The following is a 27,172-nucleotide window of genomic DNA, read 5'->3' as shown; positions in this document are numbered from 1 at the left end:
GGCGGCAGCTATGACTGGATTCAGGGTCCAAATGAGATCATCAGGACTTGGTTTCTTTCCTGCCTGCCTTCTGCTGTCTGGGCTTTGTTTTGCTCCCTGGGGTGGCCCTTAACAGCCCCCAGCTCTCTCCTCTAGATGGCATGGTAGCTTCAGTGCCTTGTGCAGCTCTGGCTTCTCATGCCCCCATTACTTTCAACAAGAAGGAGCCAGGGATCTTTCCTAGTAGCTGCAGCAAAAAGTCCTGAGAGCCATTCTGATTGGACTGGCTTAGCACATACACCCATCTTGGAACCAATTTCTGTGGTGACATGGGAAGGCTACGCTGTGATTGGCTGAGCCTGTGTCACTTGCTCCATCCTCAGAAGCAGGGGTGCAGAACTCTAGGGTGAGAAGGGGGAGGAGTAGCTGCTAACCATGGGAGGGAGGAGGCTGCTGGGAAGTAGGTAGTAAAATACCCACCACATGCATTTGCGTTACGGGGCCAAATGGGCCACGGTATCATATCCCCCCGGAATAGGCAGGGTGGAGGGAAATTCTGGCTGGTCATTGCTTTCTAACTTTGTCCTTTTGCTTAGCAGGCAAAGTGCAGGGAGAGAAAGGTTAGACTTTAAGTTATTCTTTCATCTTTTCTTGATTGCTGTTTTCTCACACCTGTACCTTATCTCCCCATGTGCAGGGTTCTATTTCTCAGGGACTCTGTGGCAGAACTTTTCACACAATAGGTGTCTGTGTCTGATGAATATGCAGAAATACTGAGGAAGAGAACCTCTGAAGGAGCAATAAAAAATGAGCGTTTACCTTCCTGGACAAGGAAAATGGAAGATTGGAGTCTTTGGTGTTCTGTAAAGTTCTTCAATAAGTTTAGGGTCATAATATCCTTGAGGTCCTTGATGTGGAATTTAAACCACTGTCTCCTACTTACTGCATCAGAAAACGGTCAGAGGAACTTTCAGGCCTTTATACCCAGGGACTCATTTATTGGACTGAGCTTCCCAGCAGTGCTGGGGACAGAGGGCCTGGTTTCAGAGCTACTGAATCTGCCGGCCATCTGGCCACAGAGAGGCCCTCTGGCCCTGGAAATCAATCTTGTGGGTCGCCCATGATACTCTCTATTGGAAGATTAGGAAAATTGATGACTTGGGGACTTGTCTGTGTACAGCACAGTACAACAGCTGTGTTGCATATGAGATACGGTCCTGACTTGGGGACAGCTTACTATTGGGGAACAAGCTATTCTTGTGTAAAAATATACAAGATTTACACGAGCGTCTAAGTGGCTATTAGAAGTTCAGCGCCAAAATGCAGCACGGCTTAGAAGTAAAGGAGGGAGAGGCTGCCAGGAGGGGCTTGGAGGATGGGGAGAGTCAGCCGCACAGAGATGCGGCTTCTGGGAAGAAGGAGTCAGGTGAGAGGAGATGGCGAGGCTGGAGAGCCAGGAATGTCAGAAACGTCGGGAGCCCCAGCGGGACTGGCTCTGAGGAGCTCCAGGCTTGTCTGGAAGGCTTCGGCTTCTTCCCAAGACTTTGGAGGTGTGAACAGCAGCTGTGGAGCTGTCATAGGGCATGAGGCACCCACGTAGCACCTTGTGTGTTGGCCAGGCATCCCCCAGCTTTCGTGAGTACAGCTTGCCATGCCCTGAGGCTCTTGGTCAAGGCCAGATGCACCTCATTATCCCACCTGTTTCGGTGGAGAAAGTGAGTCCCCACAAGCAACAGCCCACAGCCCACATAGGCAGCACTGTCCTAAGACATAAGGGGCCTCAGCATCCTGTCTGGTCATAGCAGCAGCCACATACATGTGTTGACTGCGGGCACAGGGGATGGCCCCTGTGGTTGGCGAGCTGCGTCAGTGTCATAGAATGTGTGCAGAGATAGGACATCTGGTGTTTGCTTCAGAACAGCCTAAGGAGCAGGGGCAAAGAGTGGGGGTAAAAATACAACCAGACTGGGCAGAATTATTGCAGATGGACAAAGGATTTATGGGATTCAATATAATATTCTCTCTACTTTTGTTTGTCTCAAATTTTTTACAATAAGAACAAATTTCGGTACGGACCTGCTCTATTCTCTTCATTTTCATTTTTCTTGGGCAGTGACAGCATTGTTTCATGTGCTGCCTTTACACTTTCAACCACAGGATGCAGCCAGCCCAGAAGAAAATTTTGGCTCCTTCTGTCCCCTCTGGGATGGGAGTGGCGGGGTGGTTGGTCAAGAAAGGGCCGAATAATTTGCAATCATCACTTAAAACAGTGAAATGACCTTTGACTCTCGGAAGGGTCACGATGCCTGTGATCACCAGCCTCACAGTGCAGTACTTGCAGACTCTGCAGATTAATTTTCTGCAGCCACACCCCTCCCTTTCTCCTGCCGTTCATCTTGGAACAGGTACCGTGGGGCACCTGCTCAAACTGAGGCTGTGCTGCTCCTGCCTATGTGAAGACCAACGCTCTGGGCCCGCCTCGCGGAGACCTGCGGTCTGAGCAGGAGTAACTCCAGAGAACACTGCCGTGAAAGTGGCCCCAGGAGGTTTTGTGACTGGGAAGCAAGGGCAGGGATGTTTCAGACAAAAGGAGGTTCGTATAGCCTCCAAGGCACCGAGCACGCATCTCTTTGAGCTGAGGGCCTGCATGCTCACTAGAGGATGTTCCATCTGGCTCACCTACTCTGCCCCTCTGCAGGGGACTCCTCAGAGGGAAAGGCCTGGGGTACTGTCTGTCATGACCAAGGGAACAGGCATCCCTGGAGGCCTCTGGTGCTCCCCTGGGCCACCCTGGGAACCTGCCAAACCTCACCTGCTTCATCTGCTCGTGAGAAGGCCCTCTCCTCTCCCTCCAGGTTTTCCCGGTTCTGGGCCGGAAGGAAAATCAGAGGCATATTCGGTTCCCACAGAGCAAAGGAAACAGGTGCATGGAGGACTGGTTTTACAGCAGAAAGTTCCCTATCCAACCCCCTCGAGGAATTTTTATTTTCATATCCTGAAACAGCTGTGTACATTTAACCTACATTGGAGGCACATGCTTTAGGCTTTGTCTGTTCCCTCTATCCCAGCTTGGCAGTGTGAGCTATAGATTTGAGCCCCAGGTCGTGGCCTCCCAAGTATGGACGTCTCCTCACTCAGACTTGGCCCTGATGCCCGCTCCCTGCTCTCCCAAGCTGCACTGCTCATCACGTGTCGGCCTGCCTGAAGGCAGTGCTGGTTGAGGACCAGCCTTCCCAGCTGTTCCCTCCCTTGGTTATCCATAGCTGACTTCCATTGTGTGGCCACAGGTGGTAGGTAGGAAGAAGACTCCTTGGTGGGGCCCACGTTAAATACAGTCACCTCCAGATGAGCCACCATCTTCTACCTCAAGGAGGGGATCAGTGACCCTGGCAGAAGGCTAGGTAGACTTAGGCAGGGTGATAGGTGAGTACAAGTGTTCTAGGCACCTGATTCCTTCTCAGTCAGGCCAGCAGCTTTGGCCTCTTCTTCACTCAGCCTTAGGCTCTGCTGTGGTCCAGTTCAAGCAGGTGAGGTGCTGGTTGATGGTGCATGTTCTGGGTGACCTGGTGACTTTTACGTGGTACCTCTGAGAGACGATAAAGGGTTAACCTTATAGTTAAGGTGCCATTTGCTGAAATTGTAAGGTAGCTTTTTAAGGGAATATCCTGATCAATACTAAGTCCCTAGGCCTTTTCTTGAACAGGTCAGTGATTGGCTTCTTGTGCTTCTACTTCTTTATGATCATAGGGTCAAGGTCACTGTCTTCTCTTTGGTTTTCTTTCTTTTTGCATCTTGAGCTGACAGGAGATCTCTGCCTGGCTGGAACATTTCCCATCTTCTCCCTGTGTCCCAGTCCTGACCTTTCACCCTAATGCCACAGGCCACTCCTCCTTCCTTCTCATCTGTGGTTTCACAATACCCGTGAGCAGCTGTGCTGCTCAGGGAACCCACAGAATTCTAGTCCCAGCCGCTTCACATTTCAGGACCTGGTTTTGCCATCTGTAGAATGAGACACTTGATGATACCTAACACTGCGATAGTTCTTAAGGTGTCATGTTCTCCATGAAGAAAAATCAAGAATAAAGAGAGCAGTTGATTAAACTTCTTTGGTGGCCATGTACTTCTTTTTCTAAACATTTTAAAAAATCATTTTTCCATCTGAGGTTTAGAAAGAGCCTTTGAGGGCTAGGCTTGGTCCTGTCCTGGCACATAATGACCTACGGAAAGGGCAGAACCCTTGGGTTCCTGGCATTCTCGGCTGTGAAATGTGCCACAGAATCACTTTGAGCCTCAGATGACCCCTGGGGATGAACATACTGGAGTGAGAGATTAAGAGGGTCATGGAGCTGGGTGTGGTGACACACGCCAATAATCCCAGCACTCAGCAGGATTATTGTGAGTTTGAGACCAGCCTGGACTAGAAAGTGAGCTCCAGGCCAGCCTGAACTGCATAATGAGACCCTGTCTCAAAAAGCACCCCCAAAAAAGTCATGGGGCAGGAAAGGAACTCAGCGGGACAGCGTCTATTCTTTTACAACCTCTGTGACACTGAACCCAGCACAACACCAAGAGTCACTAACTGGAGGGGACACGCAGTGGCCGGCGGCCCTGGAGTTAGGCAGAGCAGCGGCTGCCTGCACCGGTCTTGGGTGAGTTTACACACATGTAAAAGACCTAGATTCAGCGACCTTCACGTAGCTTCCTGCGTTTAAACATCATTGCTCTTCTTCCTTTCCTCCCTCCCTTCCTTCTTCTCACATTCTAAATATTTTTTTTTTAATTCAAGAGGAGAAGGGAGGTGAGAATTAACAAATGCTGTTTATCCAGCGTGTGGATGGTGAACCAGGCTGTTCTGTCTCCAGCTCAATGCGAGCCACGTTCTCTGCTCCTTCAGCCCTCGGATTAGACATTATTTCTTCCTCACGAAAGGCACCTTTCACCCTTTGGTGCACCCCGCATTGAGCAACCCCAGTGACGTCTGCTTTCCTCTGGCATTCGCAAGGCTACCTCTGATCTGATGGTGCTCTCTCTGCCTTCCTAGAAACCCGGGAAAACCGTGGCTGCTATCATCCAGGACATCCACTCCCAGAGGGAGAGGGACATGTTCCGGGAAGCAGACAGGTGAGGCTTCTGGTCTAGGGCAGATTCTAGATTCTTGTTTCTCATTCTTCGGGGGATTTGGGTCGCACCATGCCCTGCCCTTGCCCCTGTCCCGTTCATTTGCTTTCTGGGCCCTACCTGCCCGTGTTCCCAAGGAAAAGCACCAGAGTCCAGAAGGGCAGGTTAGGTTCAGCTCAGGAAACTGCACGATGCTGGCTTCCTTTCCTCCATTCCTTCTCTTGGAAAGGACTATGGCGAAGGATTTATGAATATTTGGCCCGTCGAGGCAGCCTGCACGCTGCTAGAACAACCTGAACATACGTGTGTGCACGTGGCAGAGTAGGAGTACGGATTTCTCATTAGAGCCAACTCTTGATTTTTCATGAGCTAAATGTAGCTGTGAAAACAAGGATGTAGATGGATTTTTTTAAAAGACAAAAACAATTTCTTGAACACTTACTCTGAACAATGAATGCGTACAGTCTCCCAACTCCATTCTTTAGCCTGAAGTTTGTGACCAACCAAGCCGAGCGGGGGATACAAGATGACCCTGCAGAGACAGTCCTGAGAGAGCCCTGGGGGAAAACAGCCGGGCCAGGCACCGGCCAGCACAGTCTGTGGTTCTTACCTACGTCTGTCGCAGGAGGCGCTCTGTTCTCACTGCAGAGGGTACAGCCCAGGAGGCAGCCTGGTCCTGCCTGGCAGAGGCATCTGTGTCCCATGGCCATTTGGGAAGAATGGTTGTCCTTTGCTTAAGAACGAAAGGGAAAATGCCTATCATTGGCGTATGACTCAGCTGATCTGCTTAATTACCAGCCTTCAGCATGCATATGTGTTTGTGTGCACTTACATGTTCAGGCTTAGGGTGTTTCTCTATGTTTTTTAAACTGTGGTTACTTGGGTTTTTAAATGGTGTGTGTACAGCCACACCGTGCCACCTGCGGCTCTGTGGCGGTGTAGAAGGAGGTTCGGAGTCTTTTCCTGGGCTTCCGTTTCTTTATCTCCGATGTAGCAGGTCAGATTTTTGAGTTTTGTTCCAGCCTTCTTCCTGGATCGTTATTTGTGGAATCGCTGCCCTTACCCTTGCTATTTCCCAACTATCAGTGTCCCTTCTTCACATCCAGGATGTTGACAAATTGAGATGAGAACTAAATGAGCGAAGAGGAGGCCAGGAGGTACCTGTATTCTGATAGAAACCAAATGGAGGAGTGGATTGGGTCTGACTGGCAAGGGCTGGCTGTCAGGATCCCAGGTTCACGTGGCCTTGGCCACTATGAGCAGCCTTGCCCCCGAGCCCAGGCCCGACACCATCCCCAGGAGGAGAGAGAAGGGCCTGTTCTCTGGGCATAACTCATTTCCTGAGCCAAATGAATCCAGGCATTTTCCCTAGCTCTCAAGACCAGGATGAAGAAAGGCGCAGAGAGAATGGCTAACACCATGCTTGGGACAAATCCTTCCTTACAGAGATCAGGAGGGAGGACGGCCTTTCTTCTGTCCACTTTCTGTGTGGGTCTAGACAGTTGTAACTAGGACCACACAGCTAGACTGTGGATGTTGGGGCCGGGTAGCGGGTGTGCAGACTCTAAATCCCCTCCTTTGCTCCCTCACAGATATGGCCCGGAACGGCCGCGTTCTCGCAGTCCTGTGAGCCGGTCTCTGTCCCCAAGGTCACATACTCCAAGCTTCACCTCTTGCAGCTCTTCCCACAGCCCTCCAGGCCCCTCCCGGGCGGACTGGGGCAATGGCCGGGACTCATGGGAGCACTCTCCCTATGCCTGGAGGGAGGAAGAGCGAGACCCCCCGCCCTGGAGGGCGAATGGGGAGGACGTGCGGGACAGGACAGACACGTGGGCACACGATCGCAGACACTATCCCCGGCCCCTGGACAAGGCTGAGTCGGATGAGCGCCTGGAAGGAGGGAGGGGCCACCGGGAGAAGTACCTGAGGTCTGGCTGCCCCAGCCCACCCCACTCTGCACCCAGCTACAGATGCCGGGAGGATGGCTACTACCGGAAAGAGCCCAAAACCAAACCGGAAAAGTACCTAAAGCAGCAGGATGGTCCCGGGAGGCCCAGGAGGAAAGAAGAGGCCCGACTGCGGGAGAGCAGACACCCCCACCCCGATGACTCAGGCAAGGAAGACGGGCTGGGGCCCAAGGTCACTAGAACCCCTGAGGGCACCAAGTCCAAGCAGAGTGAGAAAAATAAAACCAAGAGGCCTGATAGAGATCAAGAAGGAGCTGATGATAGAAAAGAAAGGAAAATGGCAGAGAATGAGGTAATGATGCAATTACTTCCCCGGGTAAGGTGAGGCAGGTCCCAGAGGAAAATAATGACGATAATGTAATCATGATGAACATTTACTGAATGAATGCATGTTGACTGAGAGGATGAAACATTTATTGAATGTTTATTATGTACCACACACGTGCTAGAGACGTTACCTCAATGAACGTAGCCTCACAGAATCCCCATGAGGTTGGCACTTTTATTTCTGCTGATGAAGAAACTGAGGCACAGAGAACTATGTTATTTTCCCAGGAGCATTCAGGAGGAAGTGGCACAGCCAGAATTATACCCAGGCCATGATCCAGCCCCAGATCCCACGGTGCCTTCACTAGAAGTAAGGGAGGGACATGCTAAAGGCCCTCTGTAGTTCTGTTTGTCCAAGGTGGGGTGGCCCTCAGGTGTTTACGCCCACAGAGTCTACCAGAGGAGATTAGATCTTTGGTCCACTCCGTCCTGTCTCCTGCCAAAAGCATCTGCCAGTCCAGGAGCTCTGATGGGAAATGGTAAAGGAGAAGCAGCCTCCACCCTTTAAATTATACTGGGTACCCAGGGCGTGGTGTGTTTCTGTAGATACTACCCACAGGATTTTAGTTCCATTTTAATAAAAACACTTGGCAATTGGCTGGGATTTTTATCCAAGTGTCTACAAGGGCTCTGATCTGTTGCACTGCCACAGTTCATGCAGGAGCTCATGGGAGGCAGGGCCTCTGGGCACTGGATTTGCATTCTGACTTGCCTTATACTTCCTTTAGCCAAAGCCTTCTACATTTAAGTAGGGTGGGATCATAGAGGGTTGGTGCTGTGTATAAGGAAACTAATTTTTTAAATCCTCCATGCATATCTTCTAGTTATCTTGACCCAAGAGTTGGTGCCAATAAGTCTTATTTAGAAACCCAGTTCTCAACTCCATGAACACTGAAGAGTCACGCTTCATTTCCTCATGCATGTGGTAGAGTGCCACTTTGGCAGGTGGTGTGCTGGCCACAGGGGATCCAAGGGTGGCTAAGACATAGCCCACGCTATGGGAGAGCTCAAGGTCCACTGGTGGAAATCTACGTATGGAATAATTTATGCACAGTAAGACCCAGGATGGACTTTGCAGAGGATGAGCTGTGCTGTGGGCAATTAACTCCGCGTGGGAAAGGAAGAAAGCTGCACAGAGGAGGTGGCATTTGAGCTGGGTATTGAAAGTGGGCAAAAGGCAGTGTGGGATTCTCAGTAGAAGTAGTTGCAGGACCAAAAATGAGGACAAAAGACTTGTCAAGAAACTGTAGATGCTCAATGTGGCTGTATCTTTACAGCATATTTAAGGCTAATGTTTTTTAAAAAGTAAAATCATGACTCTGGTGTGAACATATCATGAACACATGTCACGGATTTTATTCAACTCATTAACTATTGAAGGAATCATGAGATATAAAAGTCAGCTCCAAGGAGACTCCAAAGAGCAGACAACTATATGAGCAATCGAGACTACGGAAATGAATTTGCTAATGATGTAAACCTCTTCCAGAGAGGGCAATTCACTGGTGTCTCAATGAACGAGAATCATTTGGGTCACATTCAGTTTTCTGCAACCCATAAAGTTGCAGAGGAGCTCAGTTTAAGGTCAGGAAGAGCGAAGAGCCCTATAGAATCAAGTACCCTGGAGATGTACTAGACAAGTCATAGCATTCTATGGAAAGGATGCCCAATAATCTCCCCCGCCCCATTGCAAAGTCTGCCACAGGTTTTACTGACTGGAATGGCAGGACGAAGCACAGGGGATGTGATTAGGGGAAGTGGGGGGAGTGGGCTGATGAGGGACCCTGAATGAACTAGATCTTGGCTCCCAGAGGGTGTTTTTAAGAGGTATATGTGGTCCTCTATATTCCTTGGGTCTCCCCTTCTGGCCTGTCAGTATTGGTGCACTGATCACCTAGTACCCTTGTTTTGTTTAGTGCATACCACTCACCCCAAGTGTCACCTCCACGAGGCAGGAACGTTTCCCTGCCAGGCCGTGTCCCTGTCCCTGGAGTGGGGCTTGGCACAAAATGGGTGTTGGATGGGTATCTGTTGAAGGAGGGATGAGCCCAGACTCTAGAGGGAAAGCCCGGCTGCTTAGAACCATAGTCACACCCTGTTCTCTGTCTCAGTGCTTTTGTTTGTAGAATGGATGTGATCACTAGGCTGCTGTCGCCCTTGAATGAGCCTGTGCTTGTTGGAGACCATTGAGATCTCTAGAGAAAGTGCTCGTGGTACAGAAACTCATATATGTATCACTCAGGGTTTGTGAGTGGCCAAGTCCACACATGGGACCCAGCAGCCCTGACCACAGGACTCTAGGAAGAAATGAAGTAACTGTATGGAAAGATCTGGGAAAGAAACACCTCAGTGTCCAGATCTGTAACATCTGTAACATCTGTAACATCTGGACACTGAGCATTTAGCATGAGTTGTGTTGTGAGTGAAGCTGAAATAGTCATTGGTTTCCTGGAGTTCACAGTCTAGTGGAAAGACATGCTAGTCAAGTCATTCCTCATATGAACAGGAGAGTGTGTGTGTGCAGTGCCAGGAAGGACTAGAGGCCAGAGTTGCTGGAGCAGAGAGGCAAGTTAGCGTGTCAGGAGGTGAGACTGATTTGTCTAGAGGGACTACTTCATGCAGACCTTGCAGGAAGATTCAGAAATTTCTGCCTTTATCCTACATGCAGTGGAAAGCAAATGAAATCTTCTGGCAAGAAAGTACAGTGAGGATATGATAGTTTTACATTTGGGGATGATCATTTTGATTACCTTGGGTAGATGGGAGGCGTGGCATACAGAGCAGGAGGAAAAGACCGGTTAGGCTCTGGCTTAGCGGTAAGTAGCCGAGGCCCTGTGGTGACAGAGTCCTGCTCGCAACTGTTGGGACCTAGTGTCTTGTTTTGTGAGCTGGTGTGAGCAGCAGGGTACATGGGTTGCATTGTTCTGGTCCCTTAAGCTGCAGATCTCACCTGGAAGTGACTCTAGAGCAGAGGGAAGCCCCAAAGGGCACTGACCTACCTTTGCCTACAGGGGTCTGCCTGGTGGGGCCTTTGGGCAGCATTCCCAACGCTGTCTTTTTCTCTCCAGCTTAAATTGGAGGGGGATTCTTGACTGTGTTCACCAAAGGGTATATCTGCAGAAATTGCTGGTGAAGGATAGAAATCATTTTTTGGTCTGGTCTTGTTTTGTTTGCTTGCTTTTTGAGACAGGGTCTCCCTCTGTAGTTCAGGCTGGCCCTGAACTCATTAGATGTCCCAGATTAGCCTCCAACTCATGCCGATTCTCCTGCCTCCACCTCCCCAATGCTGCACCACCATGCCCGGCAAGATTATTTTGACAAGGGAGGGCCATGAAAAATTTATGAAGGGAGATAAAAATAAAGTAGTCATCAATGGCTTCTGATAACTAAAAAGGCATGTGTAGCTGCTTTACAGTTACCTCGGGAGACTCAAGCAAAGCTTTCCGTGGAATCTGCTGCTCCAAACGCTTGAGGATGGGTACTGCCTGTCCTGTTCAGTAATAACAAGTTGAACCAGTCAGCCCTGGGCTCCTGGCCCAGCTGGCCCATTGTCAGCTCAGAGAGGTGTGTCTCCTTCTGTGTAAGTAAAATAGAGTCCTTTGCTTAGAACCAGCCTCAGCCAAAAAAGTCAAGCAAATGCATCTTGTCCCTGAAGAAACCCAGGAATGGCCATGGACTTAATGATGAAAGTCAAAGTCATGGGCGAGTACCTCCCAGAAATTTCTGAAGCAGAGCTTTGCAAGCCCTTTCTACAGGAGACCAGATACAAAATATTTTCGTCCACGTGGACGATCAGGCAAAACATAGGATTTTACGTGGGTATTTACACAGCCACTTAAAATTGCACTGTTCAGAACTATAAAATCTGTTCTTAGCTGACAGACTAAAAACAGGCTCTAGGTCAGAGTTAGCCCGTAGAACAGGCTGCTGAACCCTGTTTTAAAGGCTGGTGAGGAGCCTTGCTTGTCAAACCAAACACCTGCTCTCAAGGGTGGAAGAGACGGAAGGACACAGGAAAAAAGTGCTCACTTGTTCTGTGGCTTTGGGAGGGAGAGAGAGAGTGCGAAAGAGAGGTAAGAAGGCACTGAGGGTGCTAGCTCCTTCCCCACTGGCTAGGGGCTGGAATGTGACGTTTATGGTCAGCAGGGGTCTGTTGGGGAGATGTCACAGTGACAGCCTAATCCGGGGTCGACCCCAGTTCATTCACTCTTGGCTTCTCCTACTCGCTCTTGCTGCGACAAATGCCACTTTTCCAGAGATCCCTGACCCCTCATGACAGCACACCAGCCTTCAAAATATTTCTCTGCTCCGTCTGTCTGTGCAACTGTGAGCGAGTTACTTAATCTCTCTGAGCCTCCGTTTTCTCATTCTGTAAAGTGAGGATGATAGCAGCCGCTGCCTCTGAGGGGCTCTGTGAGGGAAAAGGAAATGATGTGAGTGCAATGCGTCCATGTTCAATGTCACCCTTTTTCTCTTGGTGCTCCCTCTTTTCTCTCCCTGTACTCACTGTTGATTTTGTGTTTCTGTTCTTCCTTTGGTAAGGCTGCAAAAGAGGAACAGGAGGGCATGGAAGAAAGCCCCCAGTCAGTGGGCAGACAGGAGAAAGAGACAGAGTCCTCTGATCCAAAAGTCACAAGGATGAGGAAGGTAAATTTGTCCCAGATACTGGCGGTGTAGTCACACCTGCACTTCCCCCACCAGGGACTGAGTCACAGAAGTCTCCGTCCTGCCTAGCAGTTGCCCCTGTATGAGTGTGTCTCAGACCCCACCAGCAGTTCCAGAAAAGACCCAGTTACCCCTAGAACTTCTGCGGGGAGTGGCTTTGCTTGGGGTCTTAGGACAGTCTTTATTGGGAGATCTTCACCCACTTGCCCAGGCCCTGCCTCACTCTCCAGCAACTTGGCTGCTCTCCTGTGAGAAAATATGTGCCCAAAAAAGACTCAGGCTTTAAGAGCCAGGCTCCCAAAATAGGCAGGTCCCTTAGGGAGTACAGGGGACCCTGTTTTGGATACTTGAGCTGGGGCCCTGACCTCAGCAGCCCAGACGCTGGGATCAACAAAACACCTACTGTACTTACAAAGATTATTTTATGTAATTAAAAAGAGAAACCCAGTTCCAGTTTTCCTGGGCTAGGGCTTCCATAGCAAAAAGAAACGTACCTGGAACATGGCCAGCTGGTCAGGAGAACCTGATCTCCTAAATCTGTCTGCTGGGTCTGTGGACTGCTGGGAACACCACGGGGGAAGTTTCAGGACAGGTTAAATGTAAAGACTGGGGTTACTAGGGCTATGAAGGTTGCACTCTTGCACGGGGGAGTGCTTGGAGAACGTTTGTAGACGTAGTTACATTTAGTGATGCCCCCACATACAAGGAAATAGCTCTAGCAAATATGTGGCATCTATAAATTATTCATTCATTGCAAAACTATTATGTACCAGGGGTTGAAATTCTTGGTATCATCTCAAACATGTTTGGGTACAGGAATGGGACTTACACTAAGTCCTGTACCATTTTGGACATTATCCTAAGGAGGAGTCAGGGATGTGGGATCTGAATGACTCACAGCTTCTAATTACCATGATTGCTCCCAGGTAGCAGAACGAATGCTCTGGCTCTTTCTGGTTTGAGGGTCATCATGGCCAGGGTTTGTGCCTTTTGGTTGAATGGGCTCACCACCCTTTGATGTCCATTCTGGAATTTTTTTTACAGGATCAAGATTGGGAAAGTGGAAGTGAGGCAGAGGGGGAGAGCTGGTACCCCACCAACATGGAGGAACTAGTTACAGTGGATGAGGTGGGGGAAGAAGAAGACTTTATTATGGAACCGGACATCCCAGAGTTGGAAGAAATTATGCCCATTGACCAGAAGGACAAAATCTGCCCTGAAATATGTCCCTGTGTGAAGACTACCTTAGACCTGGAAGTGGCCAAGGATTTGGATTTCATTCATGAAGGAGTTAAGACCATAGGGAATGGGGCCGCAGAAATTAGCCTCAAATTGCCCAGACAACTGTCTTCTTCCATGAGCTGTCCCGGTGACACGAACATGGAAGTGCCTGGCCTAAATCTGGATGCTGAGCAGAAGCCAGCTGAATGCGAGACAGGCCTCTCACTGGAGGATTCCGACTGCTATGAGAAGGAGGCAAAGAGAACGGAGAGCTCAGATGTGTGTCTGGCCCCTGCAGCCCAGGAAATGTCTTCCCCCCAGCCAGCGGAGGAGAGGGCCCAGCAGCCTAGCCCCTTTCCGGATGACTGCAAGGCCAGGGGGTCCCCCGAAGATGGGGCTTGTGAAGGCAGTGCCCAGGAGGAGAAAGCCAGCCCCCCTCCTGAATCCGACCTCCAAAGCCAGGCTTGCCAAGGAGTATTGACCGAGGGTAACTACTTCCCTTTTTCTCGTGGATGGATGGGTGGACCGGACCACTGCTGCCCGCAGGAAATGCGGAGTGGTGCAGGCTGGAACAGAGCTAAGGGAGCTTTCAACTCATGTTAGAGAAGTGCAGGAAGTCCTGTAGGAAGGGAAGGAAGCCCCTAAGGGCTTGGTTAGACTGTGAGAGCTTTCGGGCAAATATTGTAAAGGAAACCAGTTGTGGGGGGCAGTATGTTCTGAGTACTCAAATAAGCTAGACTTTCTCTGTATTTATGGGGGCCCGGATGGGCATGGACAACTAAAAGTAGGTCCCTTGGGATCAGCCAGCTAGTCTTGCAGGCAAATCAGAGGAGCCCGTGGCTATAATCTTTGTGTGGGTGGTGAGAAATCAGTAGATGGGAAAGGAATAAGGCCTTATTCAGGAATATGCCTTTTTTTCCCTTTTCCTGCTCAGACCCAGTTTTCTGTAGGGTCTGACAGTGATAGAAGCCTTGTCCCAGGAGCAGCTCTGCCTCCACCAGAGGTGATGTAGTGGCTATGCCTGGCACTGTGACATCATGCAACAGAGAGTTTAAAATAGACCAAGCCATGGCTTCTCTGCCAAGTGGAAACAGATCCATTAAGGGCTCTGTGGGGGAGAGAGGGATAGTAGCCCTTAGGATTCTCATAGTGAAAATAACTGGAGATTCATTTTACCGAAAGCTTGCGGCATACCCCGGGTGGAAGCGAGAGTCAGAAAATAGAGAGGAAAAGCTGAAAAATACACATTTCTACTGAGAGCCTTATGGGTGGCACAGGCTGGCAGGTGATCTGGCCGCTTGGGCTTGCCTCCGTGTCAGGCTGACCTGAGCTGTTTTTCACCTGCCGGGATTTGTGTCTCCATGGAAACCGTGCCGTGGACTGCCTGCTTGTTGCTAGAGAAACACTGAGACCCACATTGGCTAGAGAAGCAAGAATAAAGGCAGACTGACGTTTTCACCTCGCTCTGATGGAACCCTTTTATTTTGCAATCTAGGTCTCAACATGTGCCAGTGTTAGTAGTTTACTAGCTTACCACAGTGTTTGGAGTTCATATTTAATGACATTGCTTCGTGAGCCTGGAGTGAAAATGGCACGGCCTTTTATGTCAGCCTCGGTGGATGTCAGCACAATTTTTGCCCTGCAACAACTGCTCTGTTTGCAGAGGTGGGGTGATACTGACTTGGGGGGTGAAAAGGGTGCATCATCTCAGCTGAAGGCATTAACGGCCCATCCCCCCAGGCCAAGTGCAAAGATTTGCCAAGTTTTCTTGTGTGTGGCATTCTTCTGGCAGTGGAAAAGACTCTTAATTATAGCGCTTTGGTTCTAATTAGCAGCCATGGCCCCAGCCTCATGTGATTAAGCAGTCAAGGGACAGTGCCCAATCACCAGTGCAGGGAACAGAATTCAGGGACTCTTGGAGGCTGTGTTTCATTTGTTTTTTGCCTTGGTGTATGTTTTTCAGAAAACTCCAGGTACATGGAAATGAAATCTCTGGATGTGAGATCACCGGAATATACCGAAGAGCCCCTTTCTTTGCCTTCCTGGGAACCAGAGGATGTGTTCAGTGAACTTAGCATTCCTCTAGGTGGGTGAAACACAGTCTTTCCTGAAACTTGGCACCAGGAAATGGCAGTTCCATGGCAACTTCTAAGAGCTTGAGAGGGTTTTCTGTCATTCTGTTGTTATTGTTTTTAACATACGATGCAATGACCTAGATTTGCAGGTTGAGTTTCTTGTAGTCTCAGTCTCCCATGGTAGACACACAAGACACTACGCAGGACCAGCCTAGAGCAGCACTGTGCTGAGAACCCAAAGCCGAGAGTCCTCTTTTCCCTGTCAGAGAATGCTTTGTTCTTAACCACAGAGGCTGTAAGTGCAGTTCTTACTCCGGCAAGGAGGCAGAGGCTCAGGGGCCTCCGAGGGGCCGACAGAAAGGAACCTTCACTAAGCCAAGGAAGGTAGTACATGCCAGCGATCCTACCACTCAGTGGGCTGAGGTAGAAGGATCACCAGAAGTCAACCTGGGCGACTTAGTGAGTCCAAGACCAGTCTGGACTACACAGTGAGACCCTATCTCAAACAAAACAAAATAAAACAAGCAAAGAAATGAATCTTCTCTGCTACTACCTTCCTCCTCTCCATGTTCCCAGCCCTTCCCAAAACAATGCTGCATTTTTTCTCTGTGCAGGACCAGCTTCTCTGAGGCATTCAGCGATGCCAAAGAGACTGTGTTTGGGGGCAGACCGAACAGGTGATAAAGGGAGAGACCTGGGTTCTTGTCCTTCCTATTCCATTTATGGGTGGCCGTGTCCCCCTAGACAAACCATACCCTCTGACTCCCAGTGTCGTCCTCTGTAATGTGGAATTGGGCCAGATCAGTTGTTTTCCAAGAATGGAAATGTTGGAGTGGGGAGGGGAGGAAGTGTACTAATAGAGTGACTAGGACACATTTTCAAAGAGGAGATCGAAGCAATCTCGGGGTAAGGAGAGAAGGTACTTTAAGAAAGTTTCCTGGGATATTCCCAGCCAGTATCATCTCTGAGTCTTTGCATTGACTCTAAAAGGTTGGGAAGCAATGAGATAAAGGAGGAGCAGCCACTGTTCAGAGGGAGGGCCGGGGTAGTGTCACTTGAGAAAGTGTCACAAGCTAGCACGAGAAGCCGACGACTACATGTCTGCTCATCCACTCTTACTGTGGCTGCTCACCCTTCTCATCCAGGTTTCTCTTTTCTTCTCCTCTTAAACAATCTCTTGCTATTTTCTTTCTTCCATATGTACTGCTTTTGTAGTCAGATGAAAGAGCAACTTTTCTTTCTTGTTTGTTTGTTTGGGGGCACGCTTGTTGCATGGCATCTCCAAAGGCAAAAATTGAAATACAGAAAGGACAGGCTTTAGCAGGAATGGCAGTGGCCCTAGTTGTCTCCTAGGAAACTTGTGTGAAGCTTGCCTCTCAGAAGCTACAGTTTATCCATGCATTCAGTCAGTCAGCAAGCATTTGGTGGATGACTTGACACTGTACTGGGTGCTGTGAGGGAGCCAAGAATATGACACAAGTCTCGTATCATCCAAGAACCTGGATTCTAATTGACACATGCAAAAATTAAGAATGAATTCTGCTTCCTTGTAATTCATGTCTTTTTATTATTGTTTTTCATTAAAGAAAGTGTGAAAGGTTATTGTAACAAATTAAACAAATAAGAATCATGCAAAATAAATACTAAAGATGTTATTTCTCCAGTCTCTCCCCAGCTTCCTGAGATGGCTACTGTCATGTCCATAGATAATTTCTCTCCTATAAAAATGGGATTGCAAGGTATACATCATGTTCTGAGGTTTGCTCTTCTCATTTAATAGCAGGTCTTAGAGATCCCTTCACATCAGTATGCAGAGAACACATTCTTCTTAACCACTGCAAATATTCCATCATAAAAACACTACCATAAATTGCTGAGTCTTTTCTCTGCTAGTAAGCATTCAGGTTGTTTTATATACTTGGTTTATCCACTGGAAAAATGCTATAGCAGCTATGCTTTTATGGTAACCACTCGCTATACAGGCAGTATTCCTCATGCTTTGAATGTATTATTTCATTTGACAGTCTCAAAACATTTAAGAGGCAGGTATTTTTGTTCCTGCTTTACAGATAAGAAATCTGAGGTGCAGAGTGTCAAAGCTAATGCTTGGCACCGACTAGAATCAGGATCCAAATTCTAGTAGTCTGTTTTTATCCTCTGCCTTCTGCTGCCTTCTAGATGTGCTAGTTCAGATACCTTTGAGTACATCAGCATTTCTGCAGGGCAGGATGCTAGCAGGAGGGGTTGTGGGGCCATATGCATTTGCATTCAAAACTTTTATAATTGCTACTAAACTGCACTCCAAAAAGATGATACAATTTTCACTCATACCTTGAGGAAGAGCTCCCATTCCCTATGTCCTCGCCAACTTGATGATCTTAATTTTTAATCTTTGCCAACCTGTTAAGGAGGAAAATGGTAGCTTATTTTGTTTTTAAACAAATATATTGAGGTACAGTTGACATACAATAAAATACATATACTAGGTGTACAGTTCTGTTAGTTTTGACATATATGTGTACTGGTAAGACCATCACCACAATCAAGATTGTGAATATATCCATCATTCCCAAATTCTCTCAGATTCCTTTATAATTCCCCACTCCCCACACTTCAACCCCCAGATAACCACTTACCTGTTCTCTGTCTCTAAATGACAGTTTGCATTTTCTAGAGTTTTATGTTGAGGAGTCTTTCAGTATGTACTTGTTTTGCCTGATATTATTGAGCTGCATCTGTATGGTTGAATGTCCTGATGGTCTCTCTTTGCCATTGAGGAGTTCTGCATTGTGGATATGGATATGTATTCTGTTTGTGAGGGACGTTTGAGTTGTCTCCAGTTTGGGAAATTACTGATTGTCTTCAGTTAGCTTAGCTCATTGGTCCCCCGGGGAATGGTATTTTCTGCGTTTGGCAGGTGAGCGAACTGAAGTCCAGAGATGTTGTCAAGATCACATAGCAACTTCAGATATGGGCTCAGAACTTCTAGTCTCTGACCACCCTGCCCTCCAGGACAGGCAGCAGCACAGCATAAGAAAGGCAGTTTCTATACGGAAGTTGAGAGTCCTGGGTTTAAACTCCATCTGTACTATTTGATGGCTGGGTGACAAAGAGCAACTTGTTCAACCTCTCTGCTTAGATTTCTTCAGCTGTAAATCAGATAGTCTACCATGCAGACTTACTTTGACAGTTAAATGAATGAACATGTGTAAGGTCTTGATGCCTTCCGGTAGAAAGTACTTACTAAGGGTTGCCCATCGTTTCTGTTCGTTCATGAAATACTGAGACCTACTCCTCTTCCTATGGACGCAAATCCTGCACCCCCCAGGATTGGTCACTCCTGGCAGAGAGATTTCCATAGAGGTGAGAGACAGTTTTCGGGCTTTGTCCTTAGGAAAAGCAAGAAGGAGGAATGAGGGGGTGCCAAAGCCTGGCCACCCAGAGGACGTGGCTGGGAAGGGCACTGCCTGTGTAACTCAGGCCAGCTCTGTGTGGCCCTGGCCAGTTTGAGCCTGCCAAGGTCTGCTTGTACCAGAACCAAACAGCATTGCCGGCAAAAAAGTAAGCTTCCCTCTCTCTCCACCCTGGGCTTTACTAGGATGTCAGTGTCGTAATTACCTGTGCCAGGAGCTATTATTAGAAGATAAATGCAGCTTTAATGATCATCCTTAATAGAGCCTGAGAAGTGGGAGGACCTGGTGACTCCAGCATTTGCCAGGCTTTGGCAATATCTCTTGGTGCTGCCACGCTACACCTCCACGCTCTTGAGGCCCCCTGAAGCTGTGGTGTGGGCTCTGGGGTTGTTCTGAGTCCGGTGCCAGCTATTCGGGGATTTGCCTGCCCCGGCTTCTCTTTCCCTAGTGCTGTCCTTGATTCCTGTTACTGACTCAACCCCCTGGGGAGGGTGGAGGGAGAAAGTTACCGCCAAACTCTGGAGCAGGTTCTCTAGGTGACCTTAGGGGAAGGGTGAGTGGGGGTCAGATGGAAAGGTCAGGGCTTAGATACTTGGCTTCTGTGAAGACCTGTTTAGTACATTTCCAGGCAAACAAACAGGAAAAAACACATTTCCAAACTTAAATATTTTTTGATCACCAGTCAAAATGATGGGTGTTTCCCTATCATACTGTGTGTGTTGTCATTATTCCTGTTTTATAGATGAAGAAACAAGTCTCAGAGTGGTTAACTAATGTGCCTGAAGCCTCCCAGCTTAAGTAAAAGTACCAGGTCTATCTGATCCTAAGTGCCATTTTCTCTGCACTATGCTGTGGTTTCCAGTCTTCTTTTAACTTTATGTTTTATTGGGGGTCAGGCAGAAGTAGCCTTCGGTCAAGTTAAATCCCACCCTGAAGCCCACAGACGGTAGCTACACCACTGTGGCTGAAAAGGGCCGTGGCGGTCGCTCAGTCTCCATGGAGGATCAGGAGGCAGCTGTACTCTTGCTGGGGTCCCAGGAGAAGCACGAAGACCCTCATCCCGGGCTGCGCAGGGAACCCCAGAGCTCTGTCCCAGTGCAGCCCGCTCAGAGGCTGTGCCCTGCTCAAAGCCCTCTTCTAGCAGTGCTCTCATTGCCCAGCTACCCTTCTCCAGGAAGGCATGGACCTCAGCCCGCTGTGGAGCAGCGGCCAGTGGAAAACTGTTTTGCGGTCACAAAGGAAAGAGGCAGGCCTTACCTAATGCTTCTTCCCAGTGACAGCCAGAGGCCTGTGTGAGAGGAGGAGGGAACGACTGGTTCCCAGCAGGCCCCTTGCCCATCCATCCTCTATAGTGACAGTGGGAAGAGGGGCAGAAGACGAATGACATCCAGGCCACTCTGGGTGGCTGAGCTAGGAAACTCTCTCATTTCTGTGGACTGCCGCTGACTGCCGAGGACTCGGCCAGCTACGTGGCAGTTAGAGAAAACCCAGCCCAAGGAGACCTCAGGCCCTAAGCCACAGATTAACAAGCAGTCAAGGCAGGACTCTGGCGGGGCTCTTGAGTTCACTCTCCCTCTCCTGCCCTCCCTCAGGGCTGCTCCTTTACATAAGAAGAGGTTTATTTGAGATGGAAAAAAAAAAAAAAGAAAAAACACCAGTTCTAATTACAAGTCCAGGCCACAGCTGTGTGGCGGGGGCTCATAGGCAGCTGGCGCTGTCCTGGAAGGCAGGAGAGAGAAAGTGAAGGAATGGGAGGAGCTGGGGCTTGTGGTCAGGAGGCGTCCAGGGCCCTCGTTAGTCATGGGTCTCCTGTTTTCCTGCTACAGAGTGTGGCCGCCTCTCCCAGCACTGCCCAGCCAGCAGAGGAGAAGGGGGCAGCTATTCTGCCTGCACACAGGGAGGCTGCAGCCTTCAAGGGGTCCTTGGCGCCTGAGCCTCTGCTCCTTTGCTTAGTTCTTTGGCGTCCTGCTTTGTACAGCTCTCATACCCTCCTGTCCCTGGAGCGTGACCATCAGGTGCCCCGTGTGAGGGCGTGTGTGTTCACTCCCGTTTCCAAAGGCAGAACCTGAGGTTCAGGAGCAGTTTTGTTGATCTGCCCGAAGCTGCTTAGATCCTTAGTGTCTGACCTGGACCATCTCAGACTAGGGCTCTTTCCACTCCGCTGGCCACGCCCTCCAAAGGAGAACTGCGACCTTGCACACACCTTCACAGAGGCTGTGCTAGCCACCATTGCTTCAGAGCAATGACACTGTGACACTGTACCTTGGCCATGACTAGGGGGCATGGTCTCTCTTGAACTCAAAAGGCCTCCCAGAATTCTGGGGTTTATATTTAATAAATCACAAAAGAAATGCTACTAACTGATATAAAGAAGGTAGGGAAAGGCCCATGGTGCATTGTTAGGTGAAAAGGGAGATGCAGAATTGCATTCAATCATACAGTATGATTGAAACTGTGAAAAAAGAAAAGGTCCTACATATAGGTAAATCACATTTGGACTGGAGTGATTCTGTGCAATTTTCCCCCCTGACTTTTAATTATTTTAAAATTTTTTCTTTAATAAACATAACTCTTTTAAAATACAATTTATTTATTTTTTTGAGACAGGGTCTCCCTATGTAGTGCAGGCTGGCCTTGAACTCAGTAAGATCCTCCTGCCTCAGCTTCCCAAGTGCTGGGATTACAGGTGTGCACTACCATGCCTGGCAATAAACATAATTCTAAACGTAATTGTAAAAAATGGAGAGAATTCTTCTAGAATCACAATAGCTGCAGGAAGGGATACAGCATGGAGACATAAAACCTAAACAAGTAAAATGTCAGCACCCCCCTTCCTCCTTTCCCTGGGAGCAGTGTGGGTCAAAGAGCCTGGTTTTCAGTTCTAAGAAGCAAGAAGCAGAGCACTTAAAGCTAAGTACTCACTACCCTGCTTAGAGCTCAGCCCTTACACTCACGACCACCTAGAATCGAGCAGGCGTTTATTTCTCTATGACTTGTGTTGCAAGTGAGGAGACTGAGGTGGGGCACAGAAAAACCAGGGACCCAGAGCAAGTCAGTAGCAAGGGAAGGGTGAAGCTCGCGCTCTCCTCTCCCTGATGGCTCCCAGAGCCACAGGGGCTTCCCACTGTTCCCCTAACACCTGCCCGTTCATCGCCGTCTCTCTCCAGGCGTGGAGTTCGTGGTTCCCAGGACTGGGTTTTACTGCAAGCTGTGTGGGCTGTTCTACACCAGCGAGGAGGCTGCGAAGGTGAGCCACTGTCGCAGCGCTGTCCACTACAGGAACTTGCAGGTAACTGTCAGTCTTCCTTGGTCAGCAGCCTGGGCTGGGGGGGCGTCTCCACACTCTCACCAGGCGTCTAGAGTCTTCAGCTGTGCTCGCCCCTGTGACCAGCTCCCACATTCAAGGCTTACTCTGCACACAAGAAACCAGGGCACACACAAGCATACGGTTCACACGTGCTCCCTTGTTTCTGTGTCCTTCCCCTCATGGACAACTGATCCAGCCGGCTGCTCCATGGGGTGGCTGGCTCCGCTGGGCTCCCCGAGCATCTGTCTCCACTGTAGTAGTTATACTACTCCGTTTGGCCTGGCCTTTTAAACATCTGCCTCCCTAGCTAGATGGAGGGTAACTCAAATTAGTCTGGTGTTTTCCTGGCCCAGGGCAGGGCTGACTCCTTTCCACCAGTCCTGGATGTTCCAGCTGCTCGTATTTTTGTTTCTGTCTCTCTGGGCAGGTAAGCCTGTTTGCTAGAATAAGATCCACAATTGTGTTCCATTTAAACGTTCATCCAGACGGCATGGAATTATCACAGGCAAACTAGGTACCAGACAGTGTCCCAGGCTCCCGGGAGCCAACAACAAAAACAGACAAAATCTTTGTCTTCATGGGGCTTCTGTTCTAATTTAGGAGACAAGCAATAAACAAAACACATTATGTCGTATATTAAAAGGTCACGTATAAAATGAATCATATTTCATCCAATCCAAGGTGCTATCGTGTGTAGGACTCAGTTTTATTTATGTGATGCTGGGGGATCAAACCCAGGGCCTGAAGCCCTCTAAGCACAGATTCCATTGCTGAGTTACATCCCAGTCTAAGACATTATTTTTTGTGTTTCTGTGTCCTTCACTACAAAAAGCAATGCTGTTAATTAAATAATGAGACTATCAATTATAAAATGTATTTTGATTTCACAGACGTTAGTGAGTTTTAAAAGGAATCAATCAGCCATTTAACCATGGTAATAAGTTCCATAATGTGTAGCCCACCTGATGTGTAGTATATTTGCATATTTATGCTTGCAGTATACTTATACCATATATAGTATAGTACGTGGTCTTCATGATTAACTTCTGGCACAGGCTGGGTTTAACAGAGGCAGGCTTGGTTGACCATCTTGAGGCATGTCCCACTTTTACTGGTTGTTTGATTCACAAGGCTCAACTCAAGAAGTCCTGTGTTGTCTGTGCTCCAATTCTAGACCAGGCATTCCTGTCAGAATTGAACCGTTAGAGTCACTGATCTAGTGGTTCTTAGCCAGGAGTGTGAATTAGAATCACCTGGACAGTACTTTGAAAGCCCATATACTAGGTCAGATACTATTCAGTAGACAGGGATATGTAATTTAAGAAAGTTCTCCAAATGACTAGAATATGCAACCCTAGTTAGGAAATTCAGGCCTGAGCCGACTCTCTTGTTTTGTAATCGAGGAAACAGACTCAGAAGAGAAGCTATGCGACTTGTACAAGGCCGTGCAGATGGTAAATTAGTGGGTCCCGGGCAAGATCACCTGATTCTTAATTGCTTTCCTCTTTTTACTCTACTAAGCTGGTCTTGGAAACTGACACCCATAGTGTCCCAGCCTGAGTCACCGTTTGTAAGAGACTACCATTGACCATGCTTGGCTGTGCTGAAACTCAGGTCATTCAAGCTTCTTGATTTCCCTCCGGACAGCAGCTGGTCTGTGACCGAGGCAGCTACAGGTCCTGCCTCTCCGGGGGCAGTGGGGAGGCTTGACTTGGCCAGAGCAGGGAGTTCAGACTGAGGACAGTCGCTGAGCCCAAAGAGATCATCCCCTCCACAACACAGTGACACCTATAAATGGCAGGGCAGGAATGGGTCCTGGAGGTCAGCTGGTCCTCATTCCCCCAAATCTTCATCCCAGCTGGTATCTTTTTAAGATGCAGCTTCCAGGAGTCCACTTTCTACCCGCTACCTCAATACTTCCAGGCTGGGCCCCAGAATCTGCATTTTAAACAATCTCTCCAGCAAGCTCTGTTAACTTGATGTGAGACCCTTTAAGCTACCCAGTGTTCTTGGTGGGATTATATAACCCCACAGGGCTCAAGGCTGCTGTCAGTCAGCGTGAGAAGTGCTCAGGCTTTCTGGAGCAGTGCACTACACTGTGTTCTGGGCTCCTGGGCCAAACCCCAGCAGACTCCCTCTGCGTAGCTGGCCGGGGCCATTCCTGTGGTCCCCAGTGGGTACAGACATTGGCTAAGCCCTGCACACCGGCCAGCCTCGGTTCAGGTTTCCCCAGTGCACCTGTCCGGGAGCCAGAGCCTCCATCACAGGCTTCCCAGATAGGGTTTCTGTCAGGGCTGTTGACAGGATGCCTTCATCCACACAGCCTCGCCCACCCCACTCCAAACTGCACGCGTGAAGGGTGAAGAATTCAGACCTGAGCAGCAAGTGCTGGCTGACACCTTAGTTGGGCCACTTGTAAAGTTAGCACCCACCAGGGGGCCTCGAGGTGGGGGTCGGGGGTGGCCCTTCGAGGCAGGGAGCAGGTGGAAGAGTCTCCATACTCCCCGAGCGAGCCCTGCTGCGCCCCGAAGCTGGTCACGGTCATGTGAGAACTACCAGGAGTGATGTGGCAAAACAGGTGGAGCTGTCTGGTGGGAGAGCAGCCACCTGCTCGGCTGCAGCCGGGAGAGGGGAGGAGTCTGACCACACAGCGCTCGGGAGCAACCCGCACTCCCGAGGGTGTGTTCTGTGCCAGGCACTGTGCTCAACACGCGATTGCCTCTCAGTTTCACAGCGGTGCTGTGCAGGGCTGGCTGTGGGCTCCCTCGCTGCACAGGTGGCAGGGGGGTTCAGCCACAGGCCTGCCGAGAGCTAGCTAGGACTTGAACCCAGATCATGTGATGAGAGAGTTCAGAATTTTAACCCCTGTGCTAGACCTAACGCTTTGGACTCTTCGTCCAGTGCTCTTTCTGCTGTGCCTGCTGCCCTGACTCGGTCAGAGGACAGCGCCCCTCGCCCAGCCTGCAGCCCAGCCTTTCCCAGCCCTCTCCCTGCACCCACTCCAGGGCAGGCCCAGCTGGGAGTCTCCAGTCTCAGCAGAGAGTGCTCTGTGAGTGATGCAGGCAGCCCCCCAATACAGAGCAGAGGGGCCCATCTTCAGTCCCTCGCAGGACCTCCAGGCTGTCCCTCAACCCCTCCACAGCCTGGCTTGACAGGAAGCAGGGTGCCAGGAGTCTGCATTGTCACAGTGGGCTGGCAGTGGCCTCTGCTGCCCTCCAGCTGGGCTTCCTCTGCCTCTGGGACAGGCTGCCAAAAGACTGGCTCTTTCTGGAAAGCCAAGGGCATGTTCCCGAGGACCACTGCAGGTGAGGGTTGTGGAGGTTGTTGCTATTGTTAGTAGCTGTACTTCCTACTTTTCCACCAGACACCCATCTGTAGGTAGGATAGTGGGGTCCTAGAGTAATTGGTGAGGAGGGGTGGCCCCCCCAGTGGACACAGACTTAGGAGAGGAGCCTGGGCTCAGCCTCCTGCTCGCCTCCCCCACCAGGCCACCACTGACATCTCCCTGCCTTCTTTATTCCTCTCTGCCCACCACAGAAGTACTTGTCCCAGCTGGCCGAGGATGGCCTCAAGGAGACGGTGGGGACAGGCAGCCCGAGGCCCGAGGACGGCGGAATGGTGCCACACTTCGAAAGGAAAAAACTCTGAGGCGATGCTGCTCCTGCTGCCACTAGAGGCTAGAAGAGGAGGCTTGCTGAAGTGGGGCCTGTCCGAGTGACGCAGAAGGGGAGTGCAGGCCATGCAGGGCATGTGGCTTGTTTGTTCCTGAGACTCATTAGAACGCCCCTCCGGAGACTCCAGGAGCCAAGTCACCCGGCATGTCCAGCCTGCAGAGGGCCACCGACTCTCTTCCTGCGGACTCTTGCTTCTCTCCCAGAACCTTCCGATTTGCGTTTTTCTTTCTTCCTCTCCTTCCTTTCTCTCTCCCTCCTTCTGTGCCAAGGATCATTTCCTTTTCATAAAATCCAACTTCTCAGGGATTTCACAGTGTTTAAATTCTTGATAGGATATAACAGGTCAGGTCTGGCTGAGTCATGCAGGAAAAGGTTTAATGGAAACTCTTGAGTCTAAAGAGCCACTTCTTCAGAATCTTCAGCCCGTTCTGAGCCTGGCGTCCATGTGTCCTGTGTGGGCCACTCATAGGGGAGCTGAGTCAGGCTCTGCAAACCTGAGAGGGGCCACCAAAGACAGCCTATTGGCAGAAATGGGGAGTGGGTTCTATATACAGTGCTTCTTCCAGCAGGACCTTACCTTTATGAAAATCTCCTGAATTTTTGTTTTTCTTTTTCTGAGGCAGAGACTTGTTACGTAGTCCAGGCTAGCCTTGCATTCATGAAGTAGCCCAAGCTTGCCTTGAACTCGTGGCAATCCTCCTGCCTCAGCTTCCTGAGTGCTGGAATTATAGGCATGCACCACCACGCCTAGCTTAGAAAACTCCCATTTTTAGTATCTCATCCTCCCAGTTAGTGCAGAAATCTACCAGATTTACATGCCTTAAAGTAAACTCAAATTAGTTTTATGGGAAAGAAAAGAGCCCTGCGTTGTGGAAGCTGATAAATTCCTTCAAGACTTATTTCCTTCCTCTTGAATTCAGGAGGTGTTAGGATTTTTTTCTGTTCTAAACAATGAATTTTGTATAGATTCATTTTAAGTAAAAATGAGAATAGAAGCGTCTTCTCCCTGCAGCTAAAACAGCAGTTGGTGTGGGCTTAGGTGGACTGTTGGCCTCTGCACCGGAGGCACTGGCTGGAGACACACAATAACAAGGAAATGGCATCTTTGACTCATCCTCGTGTTTGCGCAGGGGGCAGGGGAGGAGAGGGTGTCCAAAGACCTCCCAGTGGAACAGTTTTAAAATGATCTGTCAGCAGGGGCGAAGCTAAGGAGGTACAAGGCTACAGGGCTGAAGGGTGGCATTTGAGGTCAGGCAGGTATTTGCAGGCAGCCGTTTCCAGCCAGGCAGAGGACAGAAGGCTGCTCAGGGCTGCCACACTTGTAGACTTTGATGTCAAAATGTCATGCAGAACAGAGTCCTTAGTCCCCATGGGGTCCGGGCCTCAGGCGCCAGCTGTTTGGGCTGCTTAGTCTGCTATGCCAGCA

General features: G+C 49.5%; 1 protein-coding gene across 4 annotated transcripts in view; it reads left to right on the top strand.

The window, feature by feature from the left end:
* The window catches only part of Rbm20 (RNA binding motif protein 20), a 179,511-nt gene extending 153,095 nt beyond the window's left edge, over positions 1-26,416 (top strand). For all 4 annotated transcript variants that reach the window (XM_005403752.2, XM_013504116.1, XM_005403751.2 and 1 more), the window contains exons 8-14: positions 5,021-5,100; positions 6,690-7,356; positions 11,934-12,038; positions 13,101-13,764; positions 15,241-15,363; positions 21,933-22,054; positions 25,610-26,416. In XM_005403752.2, coding sequence (XP_005403809.1) covers positions 5,021-5,100; positions 6,690-7,356; positions 11,934-12,038; positions 13,101-13,764; positions 15,241-15,363; positions 21,933-22,054; positions 25,610-25,720 — 1,872 coding nt within the window. In that variant the 3' untranslated portion in view covers positions 25,721-26,416. The remainder of the gene's footprint in view (positions 1-5,020; positions 5,101-6,689; positions 7,357-11,933; positions 12,039-13,100; positions 13,765-15,240; positions 15,364-21,932; positions 22,055-25,609) is intronic.
* The last annotated feature ends 756 nt before the right edge of the window (positions 26,417-27,172 follow it).

This window comes from Chinchilla lanigera, unplaced genomic scaffold (genome assembly GCF_000276665.1).
Source record: "Chinchilla lanigera isolate Chin_1 unplaced genomic scaffold, ChiLan1.0 scaffold00084, whole genome shotgun sequence".
Taxonomy (NCBI): domain Eukaryota; kingdom Metazoa; phylum Chordata; class Mammalia; order Rodentia; family Chinchillidae; genus Chinchilla; species Chinchilla lanigera.
The sequence above is the reverse complement of the archived record's forward strand: the minus strand, read 5'-3'. Positions and strand labels throughout refer to the sequence as shown.